Genomic DNA, 25,549 nt, shown 5'->3' on the forward strand with positions numbered 1-25,549 from the left:
TACCTCATCTGTAAAATGGGGATTAAGACTGTGAGCCCCAAGTGGGCCTGGGACTATGTCCAACCTGATTATCTTGTATCTACTCTGGAACTTAGTGCTTGGCACACAGTAAGTACTTAACAAGTACCATAAAAAACAGTGTCCTATCCTTTGCACTGCTTTAATTTTAATACGATGAGAAACTCACCCAAATCCTATGAGTACTCAAAGCGTTCTGACCAGTCAAGCCAGAGACAGTAGTGTCTTGTCTGACTCACTTCCCATCATTAATACAATGAAGAAGGACTACACGAGAAGCTCGGTTTTATTAGATCTATTTTACACAGCATTTTTTGAGGATGCAATAAGGGACCCGGAAGCTGGTGTTAGACATTTTCAGACCTCCAGGAAACTCTGTGACTCCCTCATCATCAGCACAACATTGAATAGTAAACAAACTGTGGGAAAGTAAATGTAAACAGATTCTCCAAAGCTAGAATCACATTCACAATATATACAAATGGAATGAAAAAGTAAAGGTAGGGGCCAAAACACCTAAACCAAAACACAGATCTGAGTAGCCAGGAAAGGTATCGGAAACTAAACAAAACAAGAAAAAAGGTTAAGTTGCAGTGTATATGAAAAGTGCAGATTTTACATGGAGAAGGACCAGTTTTCACATCTTTATATATTGTCACATAAATGATTTTCAAGCAAAGCCCCAAACTGCTGTACAGATCATTTTAGTAATCTCCTCCAACAGACTAATGAATTAGTGAAACTCAGTCTTCATTACCAAATAAATGGTAATAAAGCAGTCCTATCCCTATCTGTGAGGAATCCCGATCTGAAATCAAGACTCAAAGGAATGAATACCTCATATATGAGATTCCATGTGCTTAGTCAGTATTTAGTACCACTATGGACATATATGTTCTTTAAAAACACCATAGACCTGCGTGGTGGATACTTAAGCCAGTAAATTAATACTGGTCCCCTGAAGTTATTTATTTAGCTCTGCTTTTTAGCAAACCAAAGGGAATTTTTCACTAGTATGTGAGGAAACACTCAACATCATAAAAGGATGTCAACTCAGTCCAAATTTGTGCGTATGTGTTTTATTTGGGGGAGCAGAGAATGGAATGGGTCAGAGACAGGAGGAGAGTTGGTTCATTTGGGTTATTTCTCTAAAATAAAAATTTCCCAGTAACAAACCTAGCTCATTAGTGAGAAAAATTGTTTCTCATATGAATACCCATCCATGGGCAATAAAGAAGTAGGCAGAGATCAACAGAGTAGGCTGCAGGCAAATTTTTTTGCCTATGGTTTTCATAACAATGTTGGAGCCAAACATTTTAGCAAGTGTTGCTAAAAGAAAGGGAGCAGGAATAGAAGAGCTACTGGGTTTCAAGCCTGAGCACCAGAGTGTTCTTCATTATTAAAAGACAGAAAAAGGCCAGGATGGGGGTTGGGGTCGGGGGATTTGGCTTTCTGTTGACATTGACTTCCTTCTCAGTGTCAACAAAATTTTTCAAACCACACAAGCTATTTCTTTATGTTCCAGGGAGAGAGGAGGAGAAAGGAACTTGTCGTTCTTCAGAAATCGAAAGTATAGCTTTTGGCATCTCTGTAACCTCAATTTTTCACAAGATCCTAACTACTGAAACAACAGGATATGACGGGCAGTGCATTTCTCGGCTATTACAAAAGGTCTCAGGTGATGACTTCGGGCCCAAGGCCAAAGGCTGATGGACTAATTATCCAAGGAGTACGATATTCCCCAAGAAATGTCGTGTTTGCTGCGTATAACTACTACCATGAGGTGGGACTTATAGCAATAAAATGAGAATAATTCTCAGGCCCCCTTACCAATTTGGGAGAGCTGTGAAAGCTATGCTGAGCTTCACGTGGCTCACAAGCAATAATGCCATTGCCAGAAACCAAGTCACCTGGAAAATCTTAACTGAAATACTGCACTGCAGTCCGGGAAGATAAATAATGGACTTTTGTTTCCCCTAGTTTTGTTCCAAAAACTTCTTCCGTCTTCTAAAGCACAGTTGTCCTAAATCAAAAGTTTAGAAAGTCTCTATCAGACAAAATAGGTTTTTCTATCATTTTATAGGTGAAATGCTGAGTCTGGGTGCTGGCTTTTACTCCAGTTTAACATTCGGTGGCATTCCGTTTTTCTGTTTTTCCAATGTTTCGAAGGCTCTGTCATTGCACAGAATGATCACAGAAAAGAAACCACTACACGGAATTAATACAGCACTTGGCAATACAAAAACCAGTCCCTCGGCTGATCAGTTACTGCACAATCTGAGGCATCTCACTCCAAGCTTTGGCTTTTTTCTTGGCCAGGGAGAGCCAGGGCGGTTCCATGGGACCACGTGGCAAGACCGGAAGAGCTGAGGATTGTCTCATTTCCTTTTCAATGGCCGAAGCCTGAGATGATATCTCCTGAACTCCAGGCTCAACTGGAATGACTAAAAATAATACATATGGAGACAGAACACATCAGAACTTCAGTATGACATTTACACAGTACTCTTGCGCTTTCTTTCACTGTTACGTGACTGGAACCTAACTTTTTTGGTCTGTTCCCCCACTTCAGAGAGAGGTTAGTTAGCATTTAAGATGAAGACTAGGCTTTGCGTGAAGGGTAAAGGATGCTTAACAGACTTAAGATGTAAGGTTATTTTGGCAGTCAAGGTTCAACTCTAACTTAGATAAGCAAAGCAAGAATATAGAGTACCGCCACTATGTTCACAGACACCATCCAAATGTCAAAAATAAGTAACTAGATTAAGCAGTCTTGTTTAAAATGTGGTCAGTGCAGACAAGACCCAAGTCAGAAAAAGTTATTTCACTTTTTTTAATGTTATTAAGAGCTTACTATGTGCCAAACACCATTCTAAGCACTGGGGTAGATTCAAATTAATTCGGTTAGACACAGTCCCTGCCCCACATGGGGCTCACCATCTAAGTAGGAGGCAGAACTCTGAGGCAAAGAGAAGTTAAGTGACTTGCCCAGGTCACACAACAAGCAATTTGCAGGGCCGGGATTAGAACCCAGGTCCTCCGACTCCCAGGCCCCTTCTCTTTCCATTTTTCCCCATTCTTACCAAAAACTAGAATCCCCTTCCTTCATGGGTTGGGGGATGGAGTATGCCTAGAATCTGCATCAAGAATCACATCTTGTTTTGAAAATTGGAAGCAGGCCTTCCAAAATGCAAGCTTTTCAAGAGCTCTTGGACATTAAGCCCAGAGGGAGGTTCTGAGAATCCTCTCCAAATCTGACTCTTTCCAAGGAAGTCTCCCCACTGCTCAGCTGCTCAGCTATTCTACGGTTACGAGACTTGGCCATTTTTGCTCAGCTTGGAAAGAATGGGTCTGTTAGGGAATCCTTCCCAGATCCACGCAAAGCATTTAAACTTCCCTCCTGAACTGCCATGCGGAGAAGTTGCAGCAGCCACGGCAGCCAGGTCAACACGGAACCCGGGCTGCCTTCACACACTCCAAGCCCTCTAGCTTCCATTTTGGAAACTGACTAGCCTCAAAAATGGAAAATGCAAATATTACCCCTACGGACTTAATTGATCTCTATTACATTCTTCACCCCCATTACTCAGACTTAATGCCTTTCATAAAACCCTCAGCCTGTAAACGCACCTAAATTTCGCTCTAAGTCCAAAACGAAAAGCAGCGTTGCCTACTGGAGGAGCACGGGACTGGGAGTCAGAGGACCTGGGTTCTAATTCCAGCTCCACCACTTATCTGCTGGGTAACCTTGGGCAAGTCACCTTAATCTCTCTGTGCTTCCTCATCTGTAAAATGGGGATTAAATTCTACCCCCTCCTATTTAGTGTGTATGGAACAGGAACTGTGTCCAAGCTGATAACCTTGTATCTACTCCAGCACTTACAGCAGTGCTTGGCACATAGCAAGCGCTTAATAAATACCATACTCAATACATGCTGAACACAATAACATCAGCAGATCTTCATGGGGAATCTCTCCCAATATCTGCTCAATTCTAATGGCAGGGCCAGTTCTCCTTTTTTGTAGAAAGGGAATCTGCAGATATTAAAGTTAGGCCGAGAAACAAGTTGTTACAGTCCCCTCTAGACCGTAAGCTCGTTATGACCAGGGGACGTGTTCACTAATTCTGTTGTACTGTACTCTCCCAAGCGCTTAGAACAGTGCTTTGCACATAGGAAGCGCTCAGTAAATATCATTGATTGACTGATGAACAAATCTTCAACTGGGAATCTGTAATCTCCAAGCATCAATTTGTGCAGTAATTACATGAAATGTAAGAGCTCCAGAACAGGAAAACACAGGCTTAACATCAGTCATATCCATATCAGAAAATGTTCGTTGAGACTTCCTTATTCCCAACACCAGCTGGTTGAACCTTCGTTCAACTGGCATGATATCATGCTAACATCTTGCTATCAATTAGGAGTCCCTGTAACTACTGTATTTGTTTTACAGTGGCCATTTTTGAAATCAATTTAGAGGACTGTTTGCTATTTTGCACCCATCACACATTCATGAAGTTGGGATGCCGAATTGGGGACTTCTTGTACACTTTCTCTTTTTCATAGCAATGTTCTCCCTTTTCTGTTTTTTTACCTGTTATGGAGGAAATGGCAATCTTCATGTGGGCTGTCTTGTCCTCCTTACATAAGCTGGACACTGAGTTCTTTCTTGATTGGTTTTCACTTGCATAGTTTACTGTCTTGGATACCAAATGTGGATCAAAGGCATGCAGGAAAAGAGATGAAGTCATAAAATGCTGTCAGATCACAAATAATTACCGAGCAATCTATCCTGGATATTATGCACCCTTTAGGAAATACAAGGCATTGGTATAATCTCCTCTCCAGGACCAAAAGGGGCCACTTCCCAGAGTTCTTTTTCCTGTGCCCACCCAAAAAGGGACGTGTTTGAAAAGACCAAACTCCACGTCACCCCCAACCACCCCAAAAAAGCCCATCCAGGAGCAGAACTGAATACCTTTGGAAATTCTGCTCTGCCTAAACTCTGATGAAGAGAAAACTTCCTATAAAGAGCCTCTCATGCCCTGATATTGTCTCTTCTGACAAAATATACAAACATGACAAGCAGGTGAAAGTATAAAATACTCCCTAATATTGAAATTGATCTGGGGTTTGTTTCTCTTGGGTTCTTTTGGTTTAACTGAGTGACAGGCAGGAGTACCTACCTACCTGACCAACCATCCCTGTCTGCACAGGCTGAACCCAAAGGCTTTAGCCCAAACCCCAAATAATGTGCTTTTCTGGTCTCCCTTCGGGTGGCATTCTCTTGGAGGTTGGTTCCTTAGGGCCATTAAGAACACCTGGATTTGGTGTGGTTACTCCTTTGTGAAAACGTTGTAGGCGGAGAACGTGCCTACCAACTCTGTTGTACAGTACTCTCCCAAGTGCTTAGTACAGTGCTCCGCACACAGTAAGCTCTCAACATATCCCATTGATTGATTGATTCATTGATTGGAAAGAAGCATGGGTCCAAACGTGGTGCAGACCCAATCAGTGATTCTGAGGTAGGACTGATACAAGATCCTCAGGTTCCCAACTCCCAGTCATGGGGAGTTTCCACCCAGTTACATTTCATCCCATTTGTTCCTGTTTTAAAAGCCACTGAGGGCGGGCGGGAGGAACCAGTCTATCACACTTTCCACTCGACCACCTGCTCACCTCTAAGATGGATGTCCGTGTGGGGGTTGGGGGACATACTGTGTGGGGCTCCCAGGGCCTGGGACTATTGGTCACTCATCCCCCTGGTCTGGCAGATCACACAAGTCCTCCCCTCAGTGCTGTCGTACCTCCTCATTCTCAGTGTCCGGCACAGCTCTGTCCTCGGGGTGATGCCCTTTAGCAAGAGGACGGCCCTGGAAACCTTTCTGCTTTAGCTTTGCCACAGTGATCCAAGCAGGTTCAGAGGATGCCATTTCCCAAGGAGGATTAGGAACCTTTTCTAAGAAATAAGGATTTACAGGATTTTAGATCTGGAGGAAGGTGTAGACAGACATTGTCTAGGAAGCTTAGCACTAGATGGCCCTGTCTCCTGCCTCACGTTGGTTTCCACCTCCATTAAGTACTTCATTGCTCCATAACTTCTAAACCCTTTTAAGCCTAATACAATTTGAAGCAATAACTCTCCTGCCCTAACCTTTCTCAGCCCAAGAGGGGTTATCCTGCCATTAAAGCTTCTAAAGTAACTGCTTTTCATTACTGCTTTTGCACTGGTAACAGCATGGTTAGCTGGTACCAAAAATAGACCCCCAGTTTAAGGCCCAAATCAATTTGAAGGGGGAGAGAACATGTACATGGGTTTCACTACTGTTTCCCCAGAACATGTCAATCAAAAGCCTCCAACAGTACTCAGGGTTTAATCATTTACATTGGTTTATTCTAATATCTGTGGTATTTGGTAAGTGCTTACTATATGTCAGACACTGTACTAAGTGCTGGGATGGATATAAGCAAATCGGGTTAGCCACAGTCCCTGTCCCACGTGGGGCTCATAGTCTCAATCCCCATTTTACAGATGAGGTAACTGAGGCACAGAGAAGTGAAGTGACGACCAAAGTCACACAGCAGACACATGGCGGAGGCGGAATTAGAACTCCTGACCTTCTGACACCCAGGCTTGTGCTCTATCCACTACACCGTGCTGCTTCTCTGTATGAACTTCAAGTGTCACTACTGAGAAGAGCACTGCAGTCAGTTAACACAAGGGGAGAAACAGAAAGAGCTAGGTGAAGGAAGGAGGCAGGCTTAATTAAGTCACAAAACAATTACATTTTGTAAGGGCACAACCCAAAACTGCAAGCTTTTTTCGCTTCCGCAGATAAAACCAGAGACTTAAACTTCATCCTGGCCTAGAGTATTTGCTATGCACAAGCCAGAGCAGCTTCTTTGAGTGTTAACATAATATCCTTCAGTTGCAGCAACCCCAGGACAATCAATCAATCAATCAATGGCAGTAGGTGATCTCCTAGCACAGCAGCAACCCCAGAAAACAAACACTGCAAAAGCTATAGTGAGAAGCAGTGTGGCTCAGTGGAAAGAGCATGGGCTTTGGAGTCAGAGGCCATGGGTTCAAATCCCAGCTCCGCCAATTGTCAGCTGTGTGACTTTGGGCAAGTCACTTCTCTGTGCCTCAGTTCCTTCATCAGTAAAATGAGGATTAAGACTGTGAGCCCCACGTGGGACAACCTGATCACTTTGTATCCCCCCAGTGCTTAGAACAGTGCTTTGCACATAGTAAGCACTTAACAAGTACCATCATCATTATTATTATTATAGTGTGGCTCATTTCACAGAAGATCTGGACCCTCCACATGTTAGGTTTCAACCTGCCCCTCCGCCTCCCCGTCCCAAAAGAACTGGGAGTTTCTCTGAAGACACAGGCTTCAGGATCACCATGGCAGGGACCATGGGAAGATCCGCGAAGGACCCCCTTACTCAAGACTCTCCCTAGAGAACCTGAGGCAACTGCTTGGTGCTTTTAGGAGCCACATCCAGGATCCATGCAGGGGTCATAGGCTCCTGGGCACTAATCTCATTGTCACCCATTATGTTAAATAAAAGTATTCCCCCATGACTATGACTGCACCACTTCTGCGGCAAGCTCATTTCTGAGCCACCGTGGCCATATAAGGAATGCCTCTACAGTGGGTCCTGAGCTGCAGCCATGTCTCAGACAGTGTGTGGCTTGCAAGTGAAAAAATAGTTTCCTTAGGGCTTTTTCCCTGAAAGCTTGCTGCCACCCTCAGCCTCCTCAATCCCCCAATTTGCCACTGAAGGCTGGAATCAGTAGGGCTTGTGGAGATCTATGGCTCCTTGATGATTGGACCCTGTTCATGACTCTTGACGGTGGTGTTACAGTTGGCTTTCACTGGAACTACCTTATTCCTTTATAGAGTGAGATTGTTATTATTATTGTTGTTGTAGTTATATTTGTTGTTCAGTACTTATTTTATTTAGCACACTGTACTGGACACTTGGGAATATACAAACTTAACATGTATTGAAGATAGTCCTTTAGTTTACAATATGAGGGATATCCTTAGAATCATATTTTAATTTGAGCCAAACTTTTTCAACTAGGGGTTGATTGTAAGTTAGACTGTAAACTCCTGGAGGGCCAGGATCGTGACAACTTGCTCTACTGTACTCTCCCAAGTACTCAGTATAGTGTTTTGCACAAAGCAAGCATTCAGTAAATACTGCTGATTGATTGGGTGCCAGAACTAGTATCCTGGGTCTTACCTGATGCAAGTCCCTGGGGTAAATAACTAAAAACAGAGTAAGTGTTTCACCAAGGGAGGATGAAAACAGTCTGCTGCTTCCTATTTGCTTAACGGGCCTGGTGGGTCTCTAACATAAGGAGTTGTTTTATTGTGAAAGTTAGCTAAGCCATGATTAGTTCTCCATTCTAAATAAGTGATTCCCTCCTTCCCAACATCTACTAGAGGGTCTACTGGGGATTCCCCTCTAGACTGTGAGCTTGTTGTGGGCAGGGAATCTGTCTACCAACTCTAGTATAGTGTACTTTCCCAAGTGCTTAGTACAGTGCTCTGCACACAGTAAGTGCTCAATAAATACGAATGATTGATTGCAGAGCCTCTGGAAGAATACAATGAAATCCAAGTAGCCCCGGAGTTATACCCTCAAAAAAAATGATGAAAAGCCCTGGCCTAAACCACAATATTTAATTCATGAGATAAATTACATTTTGGGTATATAGCCAAAAAAAAGAGCAAGAACTTAGAATCTTGCTAAAAGAGAAATGGCTCTGTATGGACTTTATTCGTTGCCTAGTCAGAGGCAGGCTGGAGAGATGGAGCTTTCCTGAATGTCAATGAGAATTGCACGGCTGCAATATTTGCAGAGAATGCAAGAGGACTTGCCAGGGATTTCAGCTGATAATTCCGATTTAAAAGAGAGCCTTCAATGACTAACTCAGTTAAAATCAATACTTAAATCACTGCGGCCCAATTTTCCAACTTTTCAGATGAGTTCTGAATAGTGGGGAGTTGGAAAGACCTGTTGGAAAAAGATCACTTTGCATGAAGAGCCAACACTGAAAAGGGAGAAGAGATTGAGTCAATGACAAATTTGCTAATTCCAAATGAGCCTGGGGTCTAAATGGAGTCCTCTCTGTGTGGGGGCGATGGGAGAGAGGGACTTTTCTGGACATTCTATGTCCCCTTCCTGCAGAAGGTCACCTCTGCAGAGCTCTGGACTCTGGAGGCGTGTGGTAGAATGTCATCAGCCCCTCACCCTGGGTGGGGAGGGAAGCCTGTAATAGATTTACTCTGCTTTGAGAAACCGTCTTCCCCTGGAACAGAAGGCAGGCAAACAGGCTTAGACAATCGTGAGGCAGCATGCTCAAGAAAGCCTTACTTGGACAGAGGAGGGCTGCATTCCTGAACTTTCCAAGAACACCCTATAGGGATTTGGTCTCACGGTAGAGGGTGAGGAACCTCTGATTTGCCTAGGCTGCCCCCACAAGGTGGCAGAACAGGGGAAGAGATGATGTGATAGGGTAATCAGCACTCAGAAGACTAGCCAAGCCTCTGACAAAGGCGCCAACTCTTCGTTTTGAGCACTGGGTGTATTTCACACAGGGGTCCTGGAGTGGGTGGGAAGGAAGGGACGGTGGAGAAGAAAGACACAGACACAATCAGGGCTGGGGAAGTGGATGGGCCATAGGCATGGGCCAGGTCTAGGGCAGTGGACACGCAGGCAGATGCATGAACTGGAGCATTCCACATGCTGACAGACACACCGAGTAAGGGAGGAGGATACAGACATACACAGGACCAGCAAAGTGGACCCACAGACCTGCTCAAAGCTACAGGGCCACTTGCCCAAGGTTACAGGGCCACTCAAGAAAAGCTGTTGGAGCTTGGCAAGAAGCCTGTTTACTGCTTGAGACTAGTTTGTTAGCTCCTTAGGGGCAGGGATTGTGTCTACCAACTCCACTGCATCATACTCTCCCAAGCACTTAGTACAGTGCTCTGTAAACAGTAAGCGCTCGGTAAATACCATTGATTGATTGATTGAAGGTAAGTAAACCCAAGCAGGAGGGTGAGAAGAGTGTCTGGGGTAGAGAAGGGAGCATTAAATATAGGCTTTTATTTGCGAGCAAGCACTTACAACAGTAAGCGCTCAATAAATGCCATTAATTTCCAGTGGTAGAGAAAAGGGCTTGTATTTGCGATCTGGGGCAAATAGCTCTCCAGTGCATTCCTACTTGGCAACACACCTCACTGGACATTTGTTCTTCAAGTGCCTCTGGATCCATATGGACGCATGGAAGCCAAACCCGCCTCTTGCATGGGTGGCAGGGGAAATGTGCCTGATTGAGGCCAGGCTACAGGCAGCCACTTCATCAGAAGTGTACACATACCTGAGGGCTTGCTGATGTCTTGCTTCTTTGTCATGTCCCCAGCTTTAGTTGTAGAGTTGGTTTCCTCCTCTGAGTCTGACTTTTTAGAGAGGCATTTGGTGCTGGCTGGGAGTCTCTGCGGGGTTCTTCCAGTCCCACTGGGATTCGGATCCTCCCTCACTGAGGCCGAGGAAGCTGGGGAGATGGGGAACGACACCAGCTTAGGAGAGTCTCTGTGTTTTTCACCACCATACGTCCTTGAGGAAGAGGTTCTTCTCAGTTTGACACCAAACGGGTTTTCAAAATCAGCCCACTCAGTGGGGGAACTGGGGCAGCTGCCATTATTTCTTTCACCACCCCCAGAACCTTCCGGGTTGGTTTTAGCAGGTTCACTCGTTGAACTGTCGAGCGGGGCATTTTCCCGGGCTGTTCCTTCAAATGATTCTGGTTTTATAGGAGATGGGCAGTTTCCAATGCAGGATTCTTCCTTCGAGGCAGTGCCCCCCGAAATGGTCCTCTGCCAGGCAGGGGCAATGGTGAATCTCACTGGCTTCGTAGCTGATGGCAGGGGGCTCTTGGTAGGATCTTCGGGACCCTGGTCGAGTTTCCTGGCTTGCACCTGAGAGACCAGACAATCTGATGGAGATGGGCCCTCATCGCCTGCCCCAACAAGCTGCTCTGAAGCAGCATCTGCCGAACGTGAGGAGATCTGGCACCTCATCACAGGCTTGTCCGAGGACTCGGGAGTGGAGGCGAGAGGCAGGTCCTCCCGGCCGGGTTTGGGGAATAGGCGTGGCAATTCCCTTTTGTGGCGCAGCTCTTCGGACAGTCTCCTGGAAGGGAGCCGGCCACTCACCCCGGGGGGTGGAGGGGTTGGGCCTTTTTGCTGGGTCGAGGTGCTTCCCATCACCTGTGCCTCCAACACTGCTGACACTTCCGCATCTTCCCTGGTGACCCGTGGATTTCCAGGCTGTCTCCAGGCGGCACATTCTGCTGCCGGTTTCTCTGCCCGAGGCGCAATCTCCGAATGTGGCAACACAACCTGTGAGATGCCTGGAAGAGCGGGGTTGCAGCTGTTTTTGTGACCTAAAGATAGTCCCACCTTTAATGGTACCCTGGTACTGCCAATGGGCTCCTTCAGGGCTCCAGCCCTGGGTTTGGATAACAACACCCAACCAGCTTCTAAAGAACTATCTGCATCCCCCTTCTCCACACTAAGCCAATGTGATGACGTCTCCCCGGACCCATCTATTTCCATTTGTGGAGACATGAGAAGCTCAACATCTTTTTGCGTAGGGCTCGGAGGTTGGAGTTTGCATTCCCTGGCCATTTCAGAAGGAGAACAAGCTGCTTGGTCCCTCTGCCTCTTTGGACAGGGGGCAGTTTCACTGTCTGCATCATCTGTCCTTGAAACATTGGCTTCCCCTAGTACACAGTCAGCTTCCCAAGTAGCAGAAGCCTGGTTGCCCTGGCTTGCTGTTGCATCCATGTTATTATCTGGGCCTGACGTCTTCTCAGCACGAATCTCGGTTACACTGCTATGTTCCTGGACTGACGAACCTATGTCGAGTGGGGAGAAAAAAACATTTGTGCTCAGATTTCTTCCAGTAATTACACCCTGCTAAACTATGGCTCATTCTTCAGCCATCTGTGCCTGAATTTCCCAGAATTAGAGGCAGAGATTTGTGTGGTATAAAAGGGTGACAAAGACCATTTGAAGTAGGGTAGGAGCTGATATCCCTGTGGGTTGGTCTTGCTTCTATGCTGCTAGGCTAGGTTTATCATGGGCTGGAGGTGACTGAGATGGTTTTTCATTATCCAGTGTCAAGTCAGTTGGTCATCTCCATTCACCCCCTGCGGCTTCCAAAACATAGTGGCGACAGAATGGCAACTGTAAGCTCACTGTGGGCAGGGAACATGTCTACCAACTCTGTTATATTGTACTCTCCCAAGTGCTTAGTACAGGGCTCTGCACACAGTAAGTGCTCAATAAATACAATTGATTGATTGCAGGAACATCAATCATCTTCTCATCCCTAGAGCGCTTGGGACATGAAAACGGTGAGGTCCCAACATGGAGATAGTGTGGCAGGGCAGGGACAGTAGGACAGACTTTCTTGGTAAGCTTGAGTCCTCGATGGCTGACTAACCTTTAACAAATAACTGAATGAGAAACCCATTCCTTGTCAATATGGTATTCCTGTGCCTGATGATCACCTGCCTTATCTAGAGGTTGAGCTACTTCACTAACTGGCTTGGTTGGGATTTCAAACTAAGCATCAAAATATTCTGGGGCAGCAACAAAGGTTGGGCATGGGTTCTTGTGCCTAGAGGCCTAATACAAACCAATCTCCAAAGTCTCAGATAAGTGCAAATTATTTGTCTCTTCTTTTAGTCCTTTACGGTTTTATTTCTACGGTCTTCTGTACTTAGTTGTCAGCCGATCCTTGCATTCTTAGCCTAGTGAGGCGTTGAGGAAGGCTACGCAGGAGTGGGGATAGCAAATATGGATGAGTTCAACCCAAATTTTGTATGCTTAATGGAGTAATTGCATGGCTAATGACTAGAGAAAATGACAAGGTGGCCCAAAACTTATGAAAGGGCTTTATTACTACATTGTCCATAACTTACTGAATTTCTCATTTCAGAGAAGTCTGCCCCCTGATATCTAAACCATAGATAAGCAGGTGTTTCACTTGTACTCAACTATTCTATCGAGCTTAAATTTAATGTAGCATGCATAATTTCACTGCCCGTTTTGCTTCTGATCTAGCAAGTTGATTGATTTTTATGGAAAAAATCATGATTGTAATTTTAATTATTTATGGATTCTATTACCATTTACCAAGTTAAGTGCCTTTGCATTATTTAGACTAAAACAGCACTTTATGACTTTTTCCTAGATTATAACAAAAAAAATCTTGCCTGACATTTTGTATGTTGGGTTCCTTGAACAACAGCAGTTGAATACTCCATTTGATGATGGCTTCTGCTTCCTAAAGTTCGCTCACCTTACTTTTATGCATACACAAAAATGCATAAGGCTCTGGGTGGAGCCCTGATCAGTTCACAGGACAATCAAGGAAAGTGTGTGAGACTCCCCACTTCCCTCCTTCCCTCCTTCCCCCGCTTAAGGTCTTTCCTGTCTCCTTATTCCTCCCACCCACAATCTTCTTTCCTGCTTACATACTTCTCTTCATCTATGTTTATCTCTCAGTGTAGGCGACAGTGCATGCATGACCTCTTGGGAAGGACAGAGTGGTTCTGCTCTGACTGGAGCTGTGAGAAGCCCAAGGAGATGGGGCCTGTCCTCTCTAACCAGCAAGGAACTGGTATTTGTACTGGTTTTGTTTTTGAACTGCTGAATTTAGTTCTTTTTTCACGTGTATCTGCCCATCCTCCTGGCTTTTGGACTCGTGCTTCGCTCGAAGGCCAAGGACCATGCTTGAATGACTGTGCATGTGTCTTTCTTGACTTCCAATACAGTGTTTCGTACACTGTGAGCACTTAATAAATGCTATAGTTATTGTGGCCTACAGGTCAGTAAAGGAGTGGGGGAGGATAGGTATGAAGGCCAGTGAAACGGGTCACTGAGTATGAGTACAGGGGCCTCTATCCACAATTCCCTAACCTGCAGTAAACTGGGTTATTTTACTAATCTGGAATACAAATTAAGAGATCTAATTTTTGGACTGTTTTAAATCAAACAGGGCACGGTACTGTGGCTAAACCTCTGATTTGATGGGGTTTTTTCTCTTTAGAAAATTCCATGATTATTTTAGAGAGAGGAAATCCTGAAACGTTAGCATGTGAACACCCTGAGGTCCATGGACCAAGTTAGTTCAGACTCTTTCCCAGGACTTACAGTGCTTTGCATACAGTAGGTGCTCACTAAACACCACTGAATGAATGAATATAAAAAATGAATCATTTACATTTTCAAATCATTAGATGATTTCTCCCTATTGGACTACAAATAAAACCTTGATCTAGTAAGTTTATAAAATTCAAAAAAAAACTACAAATGCACATTATAGCCAAAGATAGTCATATAGTCATGTATTACAATGATGCGTTTGTTACCTCTCTTTCTAATGAGGTTCTCACCCCAAGCAAAGAGATTTAGAATTTAGTTTAGATTTGGATTTGAAAACTATTCTGCTTTTCTTTCTGGTTGCACTAAAAAAACCAGAAATATTTCTAAGAATTTATGAGCTTCTAAGTTAACTCAGAATATATTTACAGAGTTGCCGGAAAAACATGAAAACTGCTTTAGAAGAATCCCAGTAAAATTTGTTTCCCAAATGAGTTTGCAGTTTCAACTGACTTGGTCAGGTAGTAAAACATCTAATAGGGGCTTACCTTCCAAGTCTTGGATACTTTGGTCAGAGCCCAGTAGTTTAGTTGTGATGTTCTCTCCTTCTGCAATCACAGGAAGACTTGGTTCCTTTTCCTGTGGATCCACCTAAAACAATGGAAGAGATTTGTTCAAAATTCCAAGTTTTTTACCATCCAGTCCTGTGTTTTCCATGATGAAAAATCTCACCAAGTGACAGGACCAAGAACCATGCCTATATTAAAAACTGAAAAAAATACTATTAGAATTTGATTTTTAAGGCATCAAATAATATAATAGACACTTTGTAATTTATTTTGGTTTTAAATTGTTAAGTCAAGATTTCAGTTTCTGGTCTCCCCCTCTAGACTATAAGCTTGTGGTGGGCAGGAAATGTATCTACCAACCCTGTTGTACTCTCCCAAGTGCTTAGTACAGTGCTTTGCGCACAGTAAGCGCTCAGTAAATACAATTGAATGAATGATATACTGCAAGCCTTTCTAATATCACATCAGAAAACTCTGATGTTTCACAAAATGCAATGAATCTGAAAATGTCAGCAGTAGATTTGACAAAAGGTTGCCATGGGCAAAATAGCTTAATTTTGTACTTCCATCTATTTATTGGCTTAAGAGCCAGCACCAAATTTTGTCTGGCTTTGTTTCAGAGAATGTAGTTCAAAATACGAACTATAGTTTTCCAGGGCATATCTGAAGGAAAAAGGAAATTTCTGTTTCAAAGGGTGGAAGGAAGAAAAGTTCAACCTTTAAAGAACTAATTGGTTGAAACTGGTTCAGAATAAATATTTCTAGGTAATTAGAATATAACCTTAAACATCAGAGAAGCAAGCATAGGAAAAGTTCTTTTGTCTCCTGTGCAGAAATAGAAATATTTGCTCCACGTATTTGAAGAAGAGGAGGGGTTTTTTCTTGATCTCATAATAAATGTACTCACCCACAAAGAAAGAAATCTTGTAACAGAGTTTAGTACTAAATGATAATGTTATTTTGCACCACACTCACCTGTACACCATACAACTACTACTACTACTCTACCAATATTTCTATTACTACTACTATTACTACTACTACCACCACTACTACCAGTAATAAAAATCATGTTTATAAATGCTTCCTAAGACACAGCATAATAAGTGTAATTCATTCATTCATTCAATCGTATTTATTGAGTGCTTACTGTGTACAAAGCACTTGTACTTAGCGCTTGGGAAGTACAATTAAGCAACAAATAGAGACACTCCCTGCCCACAACAGGCTCACAGTCTAGAAGATAAAACTCTACCCACTTATCCTGCCAATATGGGACCCAGTTCATACAGCAGTCCACACAGTCTAGCTCTTTCTCAAAGACTGACACTCTCTCCATGTTCTTCCCTCTCCCCATGCATCCCTTGCTGCTAAGCTGCTGCTTCCCATTCCTGGACTGTGCCTTGAGGCTCCACAGCTCCCAACAAAGGACAGGAGTCCCTGGAGTCCATTGACGCTTACAGACATTTGTTGACTCCTACTGGCCAAGGATCTTTGTTTCCGAGGGTTTAATGCGATCTTGTGCCGAGCGGCTGAGGTATCCAAGCAGGCGAATGGGCTGGCCGGAGTGTTGAAATCTACTGCAAGCAAACTGGCAGGAGATGCAGGCATCCCGGGTGCGGACAAAGGGCTGATTGGCCTGGAGGAAGTGTCAGAGGAAATCTGGGGAAGGGAAGTGAGAAATCTCCTTATTACCATACACTGCCCTGCCCACCACACCATTCTCCTATAGTTTGGAATGTTGAATCACTCATTCCCACTTTCCCTTATGAAAGAAGAGAAGACCACATAATCTCTTTGCCTAGCTTGGATAAAACTCGGCAAAAGACAGAAAGAAAATTCCATTTTGTCCCTCTTTCAAGGGAGTAGAATTTAATTATCCCTCCTTCAGCTGAGTAGAAGAAGTGATGGTAGAATGCTGGGATTTCTTTCCTAGAGATGATGTCTAGTGTCATGTTTTCACATTTGCTTCCCTCCCAGTGGTACTGGGAAAATGTGTGGGTACAATTTGTTTGTTACTCACATGCCTCCTTACCTGAGGGTGGGACGGGGTCAGAGGCAATAGTTTCGGTTGTGCCTCATTCCTTGCAATGACCCCCTTAAGCTATACTTAGTTGGGTGGCGTGGGAGGAGGCAGTTATAGCAATGGTGGCATAGATCTCATCACTTTAGTGCCCAAAAGGCAGGTGGCCCTGTTCAGCCTTGAGTAAGCAAGGAGGACTGGGGGAGTACATTAGGATGAGGAAGTTGCAATGAATGCCAATCTGGAAGTAGTGGCAGCTAGAATGCTGTTCCCATTGCCTCCCCTTCCCCTTGCTCCTGAGGTAGTAAAGCATCAGGGCCCAGGGACAAGCTGGGAGTGGAGGGGACGTGGTCTAGTGGATAGAGCATGACTTGAGAATCAGAAGGTCCTAGGATCATATCCCAGCCCTGCCACTTGTCTGCTGTGTGACCTCAGACAAGTTACTTCACTTCTCTGGGCCTCAGTTCCCTCAGCTGTATAATGGGGATTAAGACTGGGAGCCCCATGTGGGACAGGGACTGTGTCCAACCCGAATTATTTGTATTCACCCCAGTTCTTAATACAATGCCTTGCACACAGTAAGCACTTAACAAGTACCATTATTGTTATCATTATTATTATTTGGCATGGGGTCAGTCCAGGGCCAATCCAACCACTTCCAGTCACACGGCAGACATCACTCACGGGTCAAGGGTGGTGTTATCCATGGGGACTTTTGAACTGCACCTACGTGAGAGACTATGGAATTTCCTCCTGGCTCCTCTGCCGAGCTTTACCCTGGCTCAGGAGATATCCCCGGGTTACCCTTACTATTAAGAGCCAGGCACATAGCACAGTCTTGTGTTTGCAGAAGGTACTTAAGACATTTAAGTGATGTGGTATCTGACGCCCGGTTGGATCAATGGAAAAGTAACAGGGAAGTCAGCGAGACATTATTGATGTCATCATTCCTCTCATTACCCACTGCAATGTCTTAGTTCATTATTCAGGTTTTCTGTCTTCCCACCCCCAATCACCAGCCTCACTTCATTAATATCCTCAGGCTTTACACCAATAATAATCTTATTTTTAGTCCAAATATGTTTCCTCCAGGGATGAGGCAGTATATAGTAAGGTGGGGTGGTGGTGATCCTTAGTTCTTATTGTAGAACTGCCAGAAGCTGGAAGGAAATAGAAAAAGGGAGGGAAGAGACCTGTGGTGACAGGCAATCTTTTGTTTGCAAGAAAATTCAATTCCTTAAGCTCAACATCAGGCATATATGGATTTAATAAAGAAATATTTTAAATTTAGTAGGCTCAAAAAACCTTATGGTATGAAGACTCCAGATAAAAGCCTTGCCTACCCTGGTGAAATGCACCCTTTAGCATTACAAAGAAATCAGGCTCTCTAAACCTAACAGTTTTTAGCCCAGTGTGCAGAGAACATATCTGTTCTCAATCATGGCCCACGCCAAGAGCCCATCAAACTTAATAAAAACCATCAGCCTCCATCTGCTTGCCTAAAGCATGTTAAACAATCTTTGCACACTGGCTCTGGGAGCAAGCCATCACTCTTCATTTGGTCTTAAACCCGGTTAAAGAATTGGAGAGCCACTATCAAGCCCATTTCCCATCAGATATACTACATTAGTGCGAGCCTGTGAATCAAATAAGCCTCAGGGCCTTTTTTGGTTGTTATTTTTGGCAGGGTTTTTTACAACTTCCTTGAAGCTTACCAATGAATTTGCTAAAATGATTTTATACTTTCCTTCCTATGCCTTGAGTCCAAGAGAGAACTGAAAAGAAAATGTCTTGTTATATAGCGAGCAGACGATGATTTCTGAATACCAGTGTATCTTTCCACTTACTCAGAAGTCAGATGGTTCCCAGGAATTGGAGGGGAGATCCCTGTTCCCTATCACTGTTTGGAGCAGAAGAGGAAAGATTAACTAGGGGATGGACCAAGGACTTTATTAGCTGCCCTGTATAAAAGCTTGGAAAAGCAGAGGCCATCCCTTCCCAGCAGGTTAATGACCAGAGACCACTGCCTCCTTCCTCATTCTTTATCGAAGCCAACATTTCCTGAATATACTGATAGAGGGATCAAGGAAGGAAGAGATGTTTTCATTCCTTCCTCCTTTGTTCAGGAGTGGGATTTTCTCCAGTTAGCGGCTACGGTTAAATTCCTTACTCTCCCCGCCTCAAACACCTGAGAAACAGGCTGGACCTGATTGATGACTAAAACCCTGAACCTTCGTGGGGGGCTGGGGGGCAAGGAATATAACGTTGGGCTCAGACCAGAGGGCGGCATTCTTCAGCCTTGGTAGCTATGATGCCTGGGGCCCATGTGTATGGCTCAGGTGTGAGGCCCACATGTGGCGGGCTGGGGCGTCGACTACTTGCTGTATTGTTACAAGAACATGTCTTGGCTGGTCTAGCTGATCCCCGACTGTAGCTCACAAGGAACAGGATCCGTCCCGCACTCTGGATGGGAGGCTCCAGGACCTACACTCTGCGGAGCCTCCGTTTTGAAAATGTCCTCTGTTGCTTCAGAGTGACATCCCCTAGCACTGCAGAAATGACGCAAGGTGGGTTTCACTGCCTTTCATTCTCAGATGTGCTTTTACCTGGAGCTGAATCTTAAAACTCAGCTGCGTGGCCAAATTAAAACCTGCTTAGAAATGCAGTCTTGAGGACTCGGGGGAGAAAGGGGAGTTTTAGTCCCTGAGAAAAGATCAAATTTAGGTTACTCTGTCCTGAATCAACTGACTCAACCACAGAGCAAGTTAGTTGTACTTAGGTCCACTCATCTGGCACATGACTGGATTCGTACTGCTCTCTTAAAACTCAGCTGCATGGCCAAATTAAACCCTGCTTAGAAATGCAGTCTTGAGGACTCGGGGGAGAAAGGGGAGTTTTAGTCCTCGAGAAAAGATCAAATTTAGGTTACTCTGTCCTGAATCAACTGACTCAACCACAGAGCAAGTTAGTTGTACTTAGGTCCACTCATCTGGCACATGACTGGATTCGTACTGCTCAGAGAATAAAGTTTTTCCTTAAGAGTTGCCGGCATTCTACCCTGCCACTTATGTAAATGAAATCTATGTATATGTTTATTTCAGGAAAAAGGTAAATTGAAAATGTGGTCACTCAGATGAAAATAGAGACCCATGTCTTAAAAAAGTTTGGGAACCTAGAAGAGACAGTTGTTCAATATAACTTGCAAAGCCAGGTGTTAGGGCTCTAACTAACCCAAATGATCCTCTACATCGCAAATGGACTTACAGATCAATTTCAAGCCTCCATTGTTGGAACTGAGGCAGTTGTCAGAAAACAGATAACGTCCCATTTGTACGCATTCCAACTGTTTAATTACGCATTTTTCTTAATACTGTAACACCTAAAGCCCAGAACTACTGTGTGTATACATGTCTTCGACTTCCCATTCTTTTTCATATCCTAGAGACATGGAAGAAAAACGTTGAAGCAGAAGGGATTGTGCTTTAGAACATGTTAGGGGACGCTGTTGGTGTCTGAGGAGAGGAGTAATACCCAAGCAAACTAATTGAAAGAGATCAGCTAAGAATTGCTAAGTAGAAGACCAGAGGAATCAGTGAGCCTGGCCTTCTCTCTGGAGAAACCTGAGCCCAGCTAGAGGCCAGGCTATGACTCTTTGCACTAGACATTACGTAGATATATTTACCTGTTCATCTTCACTGTCTGTTCCACCTAAACTCAAAGAGCTATGGCGCTGAACAGGGTTGGAGGACTGTAGGATAAAATAAGGAGAAGGGTAAGTCACAGGAAGGAGCATCACAAACAGTTCTTTGAGTCTGAAAATTTTAAAGGAAGCTCTTCACCTGAAGAAATAAAGAAGGAAAACCCAGGTCAGGTAGCAGTGGAGCAAAAGCTCTTTCATCTCCTCACCAACACTCTATAAGAATAAGGACTCTGCCTTTTAGAGAATGCATAACTTCCTGTCAAACCTTAAGGAGTGCCAATTACCAAGTGCCATGGCTCTGCCAAATATTTGCTGTGTGTGATCTTGGGCAAATCACTTAACTTCCCTGTGCCTAGCTTCTTCAATTGTAAAATGGGGATTAAATACCTGCTGTATCTCCTACTTATACTGTGAGCCCTTTGTAGAACAGGGACTGTATCTAACTTGATTATTAACTAGTATCTACCCTAGTGCTTAGAACAACACTTGACACATAGTAGGTTCTTAACAATTACCAAGAGAAAAAAAGTGTGGCAAGGAGCAAAATCAAGAGGTGTAGGAACAACTGCACGACAAAGGGCACTTCTTGAATATGCCCCTGGGAGAGTGTACCTCTGGATTTTACAGATTCTTTAGTCTCTAAGCCTGTTAAGCCTGCTTAAAGGGGCTGTGTTCACATTACTCTAAGCTCTCTGCTTCCCATATCAGAAGACCATCTCATTTTGCCATGAGAACTTAGAACCCTTTTCAGGAAAGACATCTTAATCTCAGTGCTTGCACACGACCATGGTTAGATTAGGGTAGCAGGAAGTAGGAGAGTTCCTCTTTGGTTACCCTATCTAAGGTCACACTGCCCTAAACTGAGCAATGTACGGAGTCACCAAGGAGACACAACTGGGTACCAACACCCAGCAGGGCACTGGGTTCATTTTAATCAGTATAAGGGATAAGGAATGGGGAGACGGAAGGGGTCAGGGTTCTCTAGGGGGGTTGGCGTTTAGACAAATAGGAAATGGATGGCGCTGATGTTGTCAGGGGTGTGCTAACAACCACAAGGCCAGGCGCTAATGGATTTGGAAAAATGCCTGCCTGAGACATGTTGTCATTATAGCATGCTGCCCGTGACATCACTGGAGTTATCTGCCTGGCTTAATAATTAGCGCCTGATGAAAAGTCTCCCCCACCCCCATTCTAGCTCCCACTGGTATCACTCTCCTAGCGTCACGATGCACCACATTCTCCTGCCCGGCCGGAACTGATTCCCTCAACATCACTCCCATTAACAATTACTAATCCCCCATCAATTACTGCTCATTAACTACTGGGGCTAATAGCACGTTAGCACCGTTACCTCTGCAGCTACTGCATCTCTACCCACACCCAGGTCAGTTTCCTCACGTTCTTGGGTTCTGGGGGCAAGGGAAGAGGAAGAGGACAGGTAAGGGGATGATCCTCTTCTCCTGCTTCTCTCCCTGCAGGATTGGGGGGGGGGGTCTCTCCCCTTCCTGACATACTGGAACTGGACTGGAGTCTTCTGACCCTGGTAGACCCAGGGCTTTGGCTTCTCTATGCCTGCACACTGCCTCGGGCAAAAGTCTAGAGCTGCAGAGAGGAGGAGTTCCACCTTGAGAGAGAGGGAGTACTTGGGGTAAGTGTGATCCTGATGTTGATCCTGTGGAAAGTACACGTTCTAGGAATCGGATCACTACAGGTCACTGTGTGCTACAAGTGGGAGAATACCCACTAGGGCAATGCCATCAGTGGGTGAAGGTTTCTAACTGAAGAGCCACCTAGGGAAGCTCTGTGAAGTGGACAAGCCCAGTGGGAATTTGGAAAAATAGCTGGCTCAGACAAGCAGTGGTGAACACAGCAGCTACTGAACCAATCGCCTGCTGGATTATGGTGCTATTTACTGCACTGGCACTATACCACACTGCACTGACACTATGCGGCAGGAATGAACGGGGACTGCATGTAAGAAACCTCTGCATATGCTTCTCAATGTGCCACAGCCCTGCCTGTCTACAGAAGCAGCATGGCTCTGTGGAAAGAGCATGGGCTTAGGAGTCAGGGGTAATGGGTTCTAATCCTGGCTCCGCCACATATCAGCTGTGTGACTCTGGCCAAGTCAATTAATTTCTCGGAGTCTGTTACCTTAACTGTAAAATGGGGCTTAAGACTGTGAGCCCCACGTGGGACAACCTGATTACTTTGCATCCACCCCCAGTACTTAGAACAGTGCTTGGCACATAGTAGGCACTTAACAAATACCATTATTATTATTATTATTACTATTATACACCTGTCATCTTCAAATGCTTCATCAGGAACATGACTGTCAAGAATGAGAGAGTGGGAATCACCCAGTGCAAGCCACTAGGCACTATCACCTATTTCTTAGGTTATCGATTCTGATGCCTAAGGCCCAATCCATTGTTCTCAATGGGAGGAACTGTCACTTGTCTGAGTGTGTTGTGTGTGTATGTGCATGTGTGCACAGTTCCTTATAGGCACCTATATGAGCATACATACATATTTATATAAATTGATATTCCCATTCACTGAAACCTTGAGAATTTTGGATTAAAACTGAACTGAATTCAATTTTCATACAAATTGCTATTTTCTTTTCTTCCCAAAATAAATGAAAACATCTGCAAGCCATTTTTCCCTAATACTTTTCTCTATTTGCTTGTAAATTAAAGAACTGATTACTGTATTTGGTTTGTGGCATTGGATTTAAAATGCTAACCACGATGCAAATCAAAAGCAGAGGACTGCAGTTCTATATCCGAACACCCACCAGGAAAGGCAATATAAAAGAGAAGTTTCAATGTATGAAGGAACTCTTCTGCCAACTATTCCAGACTAACTCTCTCCTGAAGTCCACAGTGCCCCAACACCCCCCCTTTCTTTCCCTGATGACTTTGCCAATGATTTTGTGGACAAAGTTGAAACCCTTAGATGCAAGCTCCCCCAAATTTCCCCTCATTGACCTCAACTCCTTCTCTGCTTCACTTTCACTCTCTCACACTTCCCAGCCATCTCTGAAGAGATCTACAGCCTGTTTTCAAAGTCTACCTTCTCTACTTGAACCTCTGAACCCTTCTCACCTTCTAAAAATCACTGTGTCCACTATCCTTCCCTCCTTGACCAACATCTTCAACTCCTTACTTTCTGATGGCTCCTTCCCCTCTGCCTTCAAACATGTTTCAAATATCTTTCCCGCATAAAAATGCCTTCTCTGGATCCCACCATACCTTCCTTCTTTGGCCCTATCTCCTTCTTTCCATTTGTGTCCAAACTCCTCAAATGGATTATGTACAACTGCAGCCTCCACTTCTCCTCCAACTCCCTCCTTGACCCTTTACGGTCTGATTTGCATTCCCCTCCACCAAGACCACTGTCGCCAAGGTCCAGTGACCAATGACCTCCTCTACTCTCTCCTAATTCATCCTCGACCTCTCAGCTGCCTTTGACACTGTGGCCCACTCTATTTTTTCAAACACACTCTCTGGTTTTAGTTTCCCCTAGCTAACTTTGGTTTCCCTGACACATTTCTGCTTTCCACCCACCCACTGTCCATACCCTTCCTCATTCTTGGAACTCCCTCCCACTTCAGACCATAGATACCTTCATCTTCAAAGCCTTCCTACAGTCACATTACATCCAAGACGCCTTCCCCAGTAAATTTCTACTCTCCCTTGGTTATAGTCACCCAACTGCTCCCTCAGGACTTATGCTTCAACTGAGCACTTGAATATTCACAACCTCCACTGTACTGATGAACATATCTCATTATTGATGCACTATCACATGCATAGATCCCCTTTATTTTCTTTCCTCCAATCCGTAAATTAGTTCAGTGTCTGTCTCCCCACATGGATTATAAGCTCCTTGAGGACAGGGGCCCTGTCTACTAATACTGTTGTACTCTCCAAAGTGCTTAGCGCATTACATTGCATACTACAGGGGTTCAAAGAAATATACTGGTTGATTGATTTTGCTGGATATGGGCCATAACAAACATCCCCTGCCCTTAGTGTTTGTGTCCCACATACCTTACTTGATGAGCAAGTTAAGACTTCATGAAGGGTGGAGATTTCGGGAGGACTTCTGGGTAACCCATCATCCTCTGAAACTGCTCCTGTATCCTCTGATCTCCTGCCAGTGATGACCAGCGGGGGGGACCCAAGTCGGATGTTCTGCTGGAGCTGGAGCTGTGAGGAGGGTAGGGGAGAAGGAAGAGTAATGCACAGACTCTAAGGAAAGAAACACCACTATTTCCCAGCATCCTGCCCATTTCCTCTCAGTTACTCTGGGCACAAAAGAATCTGAAGGGAAAAAGTCCTTGGTAAATAATATTCACAGAGGGAATAATATTTACCTGTCATGATCACAAGGTGACTGGGTTACATTGTCACCTATGTTGCACTTATGTCAGGCAACCTGACATGCACCAGGAAGGTGAAACGATTGTTTAGACATGTTTGGCAGCGTTATAATAGACCTCAATTTGTTTCTAATCTCCAGAAAAAAGGTAAAGAAATTCTGTTTCGCACAAGAGGATATGAAGATGATTTGACGGCTGTACTAAATATGTGCGTGCATGAGTCTGTGTGTGTGTGTGTGTTGAGGAGTTTATTCCTTAAAAAGGTTTGAATGATATGTTTGACCTTTTCTCAACCAGATAATACAACTTGTCCCAGTGAAAAAAGAAGCAGGTGTCAGCCTCAAAAACGTCTTAACCCCCTGGGTGGGACTAAATGCAGAAAGAATGAAAGCAGTTCACCTAAGAAGAGTGAGAGGAAGATTAAGGTAAACTTCACCAATTCTACCAAGGTGGGAGAGCTCTGTGGTAGCAAATCCTCCATGAATTGATTTTTTTCTCCCCTTGTTTTGAGAGAAGCTGCTAGAAAGCCCCCTCGCTTGCACTTTCAGGATAAATTACTCTAGTGTTCCTGAGAAAACTGTCAGATTGGTCTTGCAAGGGTTGTTATTTGGTCTACGTGAGACTGAGAGTCCAGGAAGCATACTTC

General features: G+C 44.4%; 1 protein-coding gene across 1 annotated transcript in view; it reads right to left on the reverse strand.

Annotated features, from left to right (window-relative positions):
• Nucleotides 1-286: 286 nt before the first annotated feature.
• The window catches only part of LOC119929538 (acrosomal protein KIAA1210-like), a 131,413-nt gene continuing 106,150 nt past the window's right edge, over nucleotides 287-25,549 (reverse strand). The window contains exons 7-14 of the mRNA XM_038747711.1: nucleotides 24,572-24,730; nucleotides 20,493-20,558; nucleotides 16,249-16,449; nucleotides 14,767-14,869; nucleotides 10,426-11,964; nucleotides 5,828-5,979; nucleotides 4,615-4,720; nucleotides 287-2,462 (exon numbers count right to left, since the gene is read on the reverse strand). Coding sequence (XP_038603639.1) covers nucleotides 2,284-2,462; nucleotides 4,615-4,720; nucleotides 5,828-5,979; nucleotides 10,426-11,964; nucleotides 14,767-14,869; nucleotides 16,249-16,449; nucleotides 20,493-20,558; nucleotides 24,572-24,730 — 2,505 coding nt within the window. The 3' untranslated portion in view covers nucleotides 287-2,283. The remainder of the gene's footprint in view (nucleotides 2,463-4,614; nucleotides 4,721-5,827; nucleotides 5,980-10,425; nucleotides 11,965-14,766; nucleotides 14,870-16,248; nucleotides 16,450-20,492; nucleotides 20,559-24,571; nucleotides 24,731-25,549) is intronic.

The sequence above is a fragment of the Tachyglossus aculeatus genome, chromosome 6, assembly GCF_015852505.1.
Source record: "Tachyglossus aculeatus isolate mTacAcu1 chromosome 6, mTacAcu1.pri, whole genome shotgun sequence".
NCBI classification, from domain to species: domain Eukaryota; kingdom Metazoa; phylum Chordata; class Mammalia; order Monotremata; family Tachyglossidae; genus Tachyglossus; species Tachyglossus aculeatus.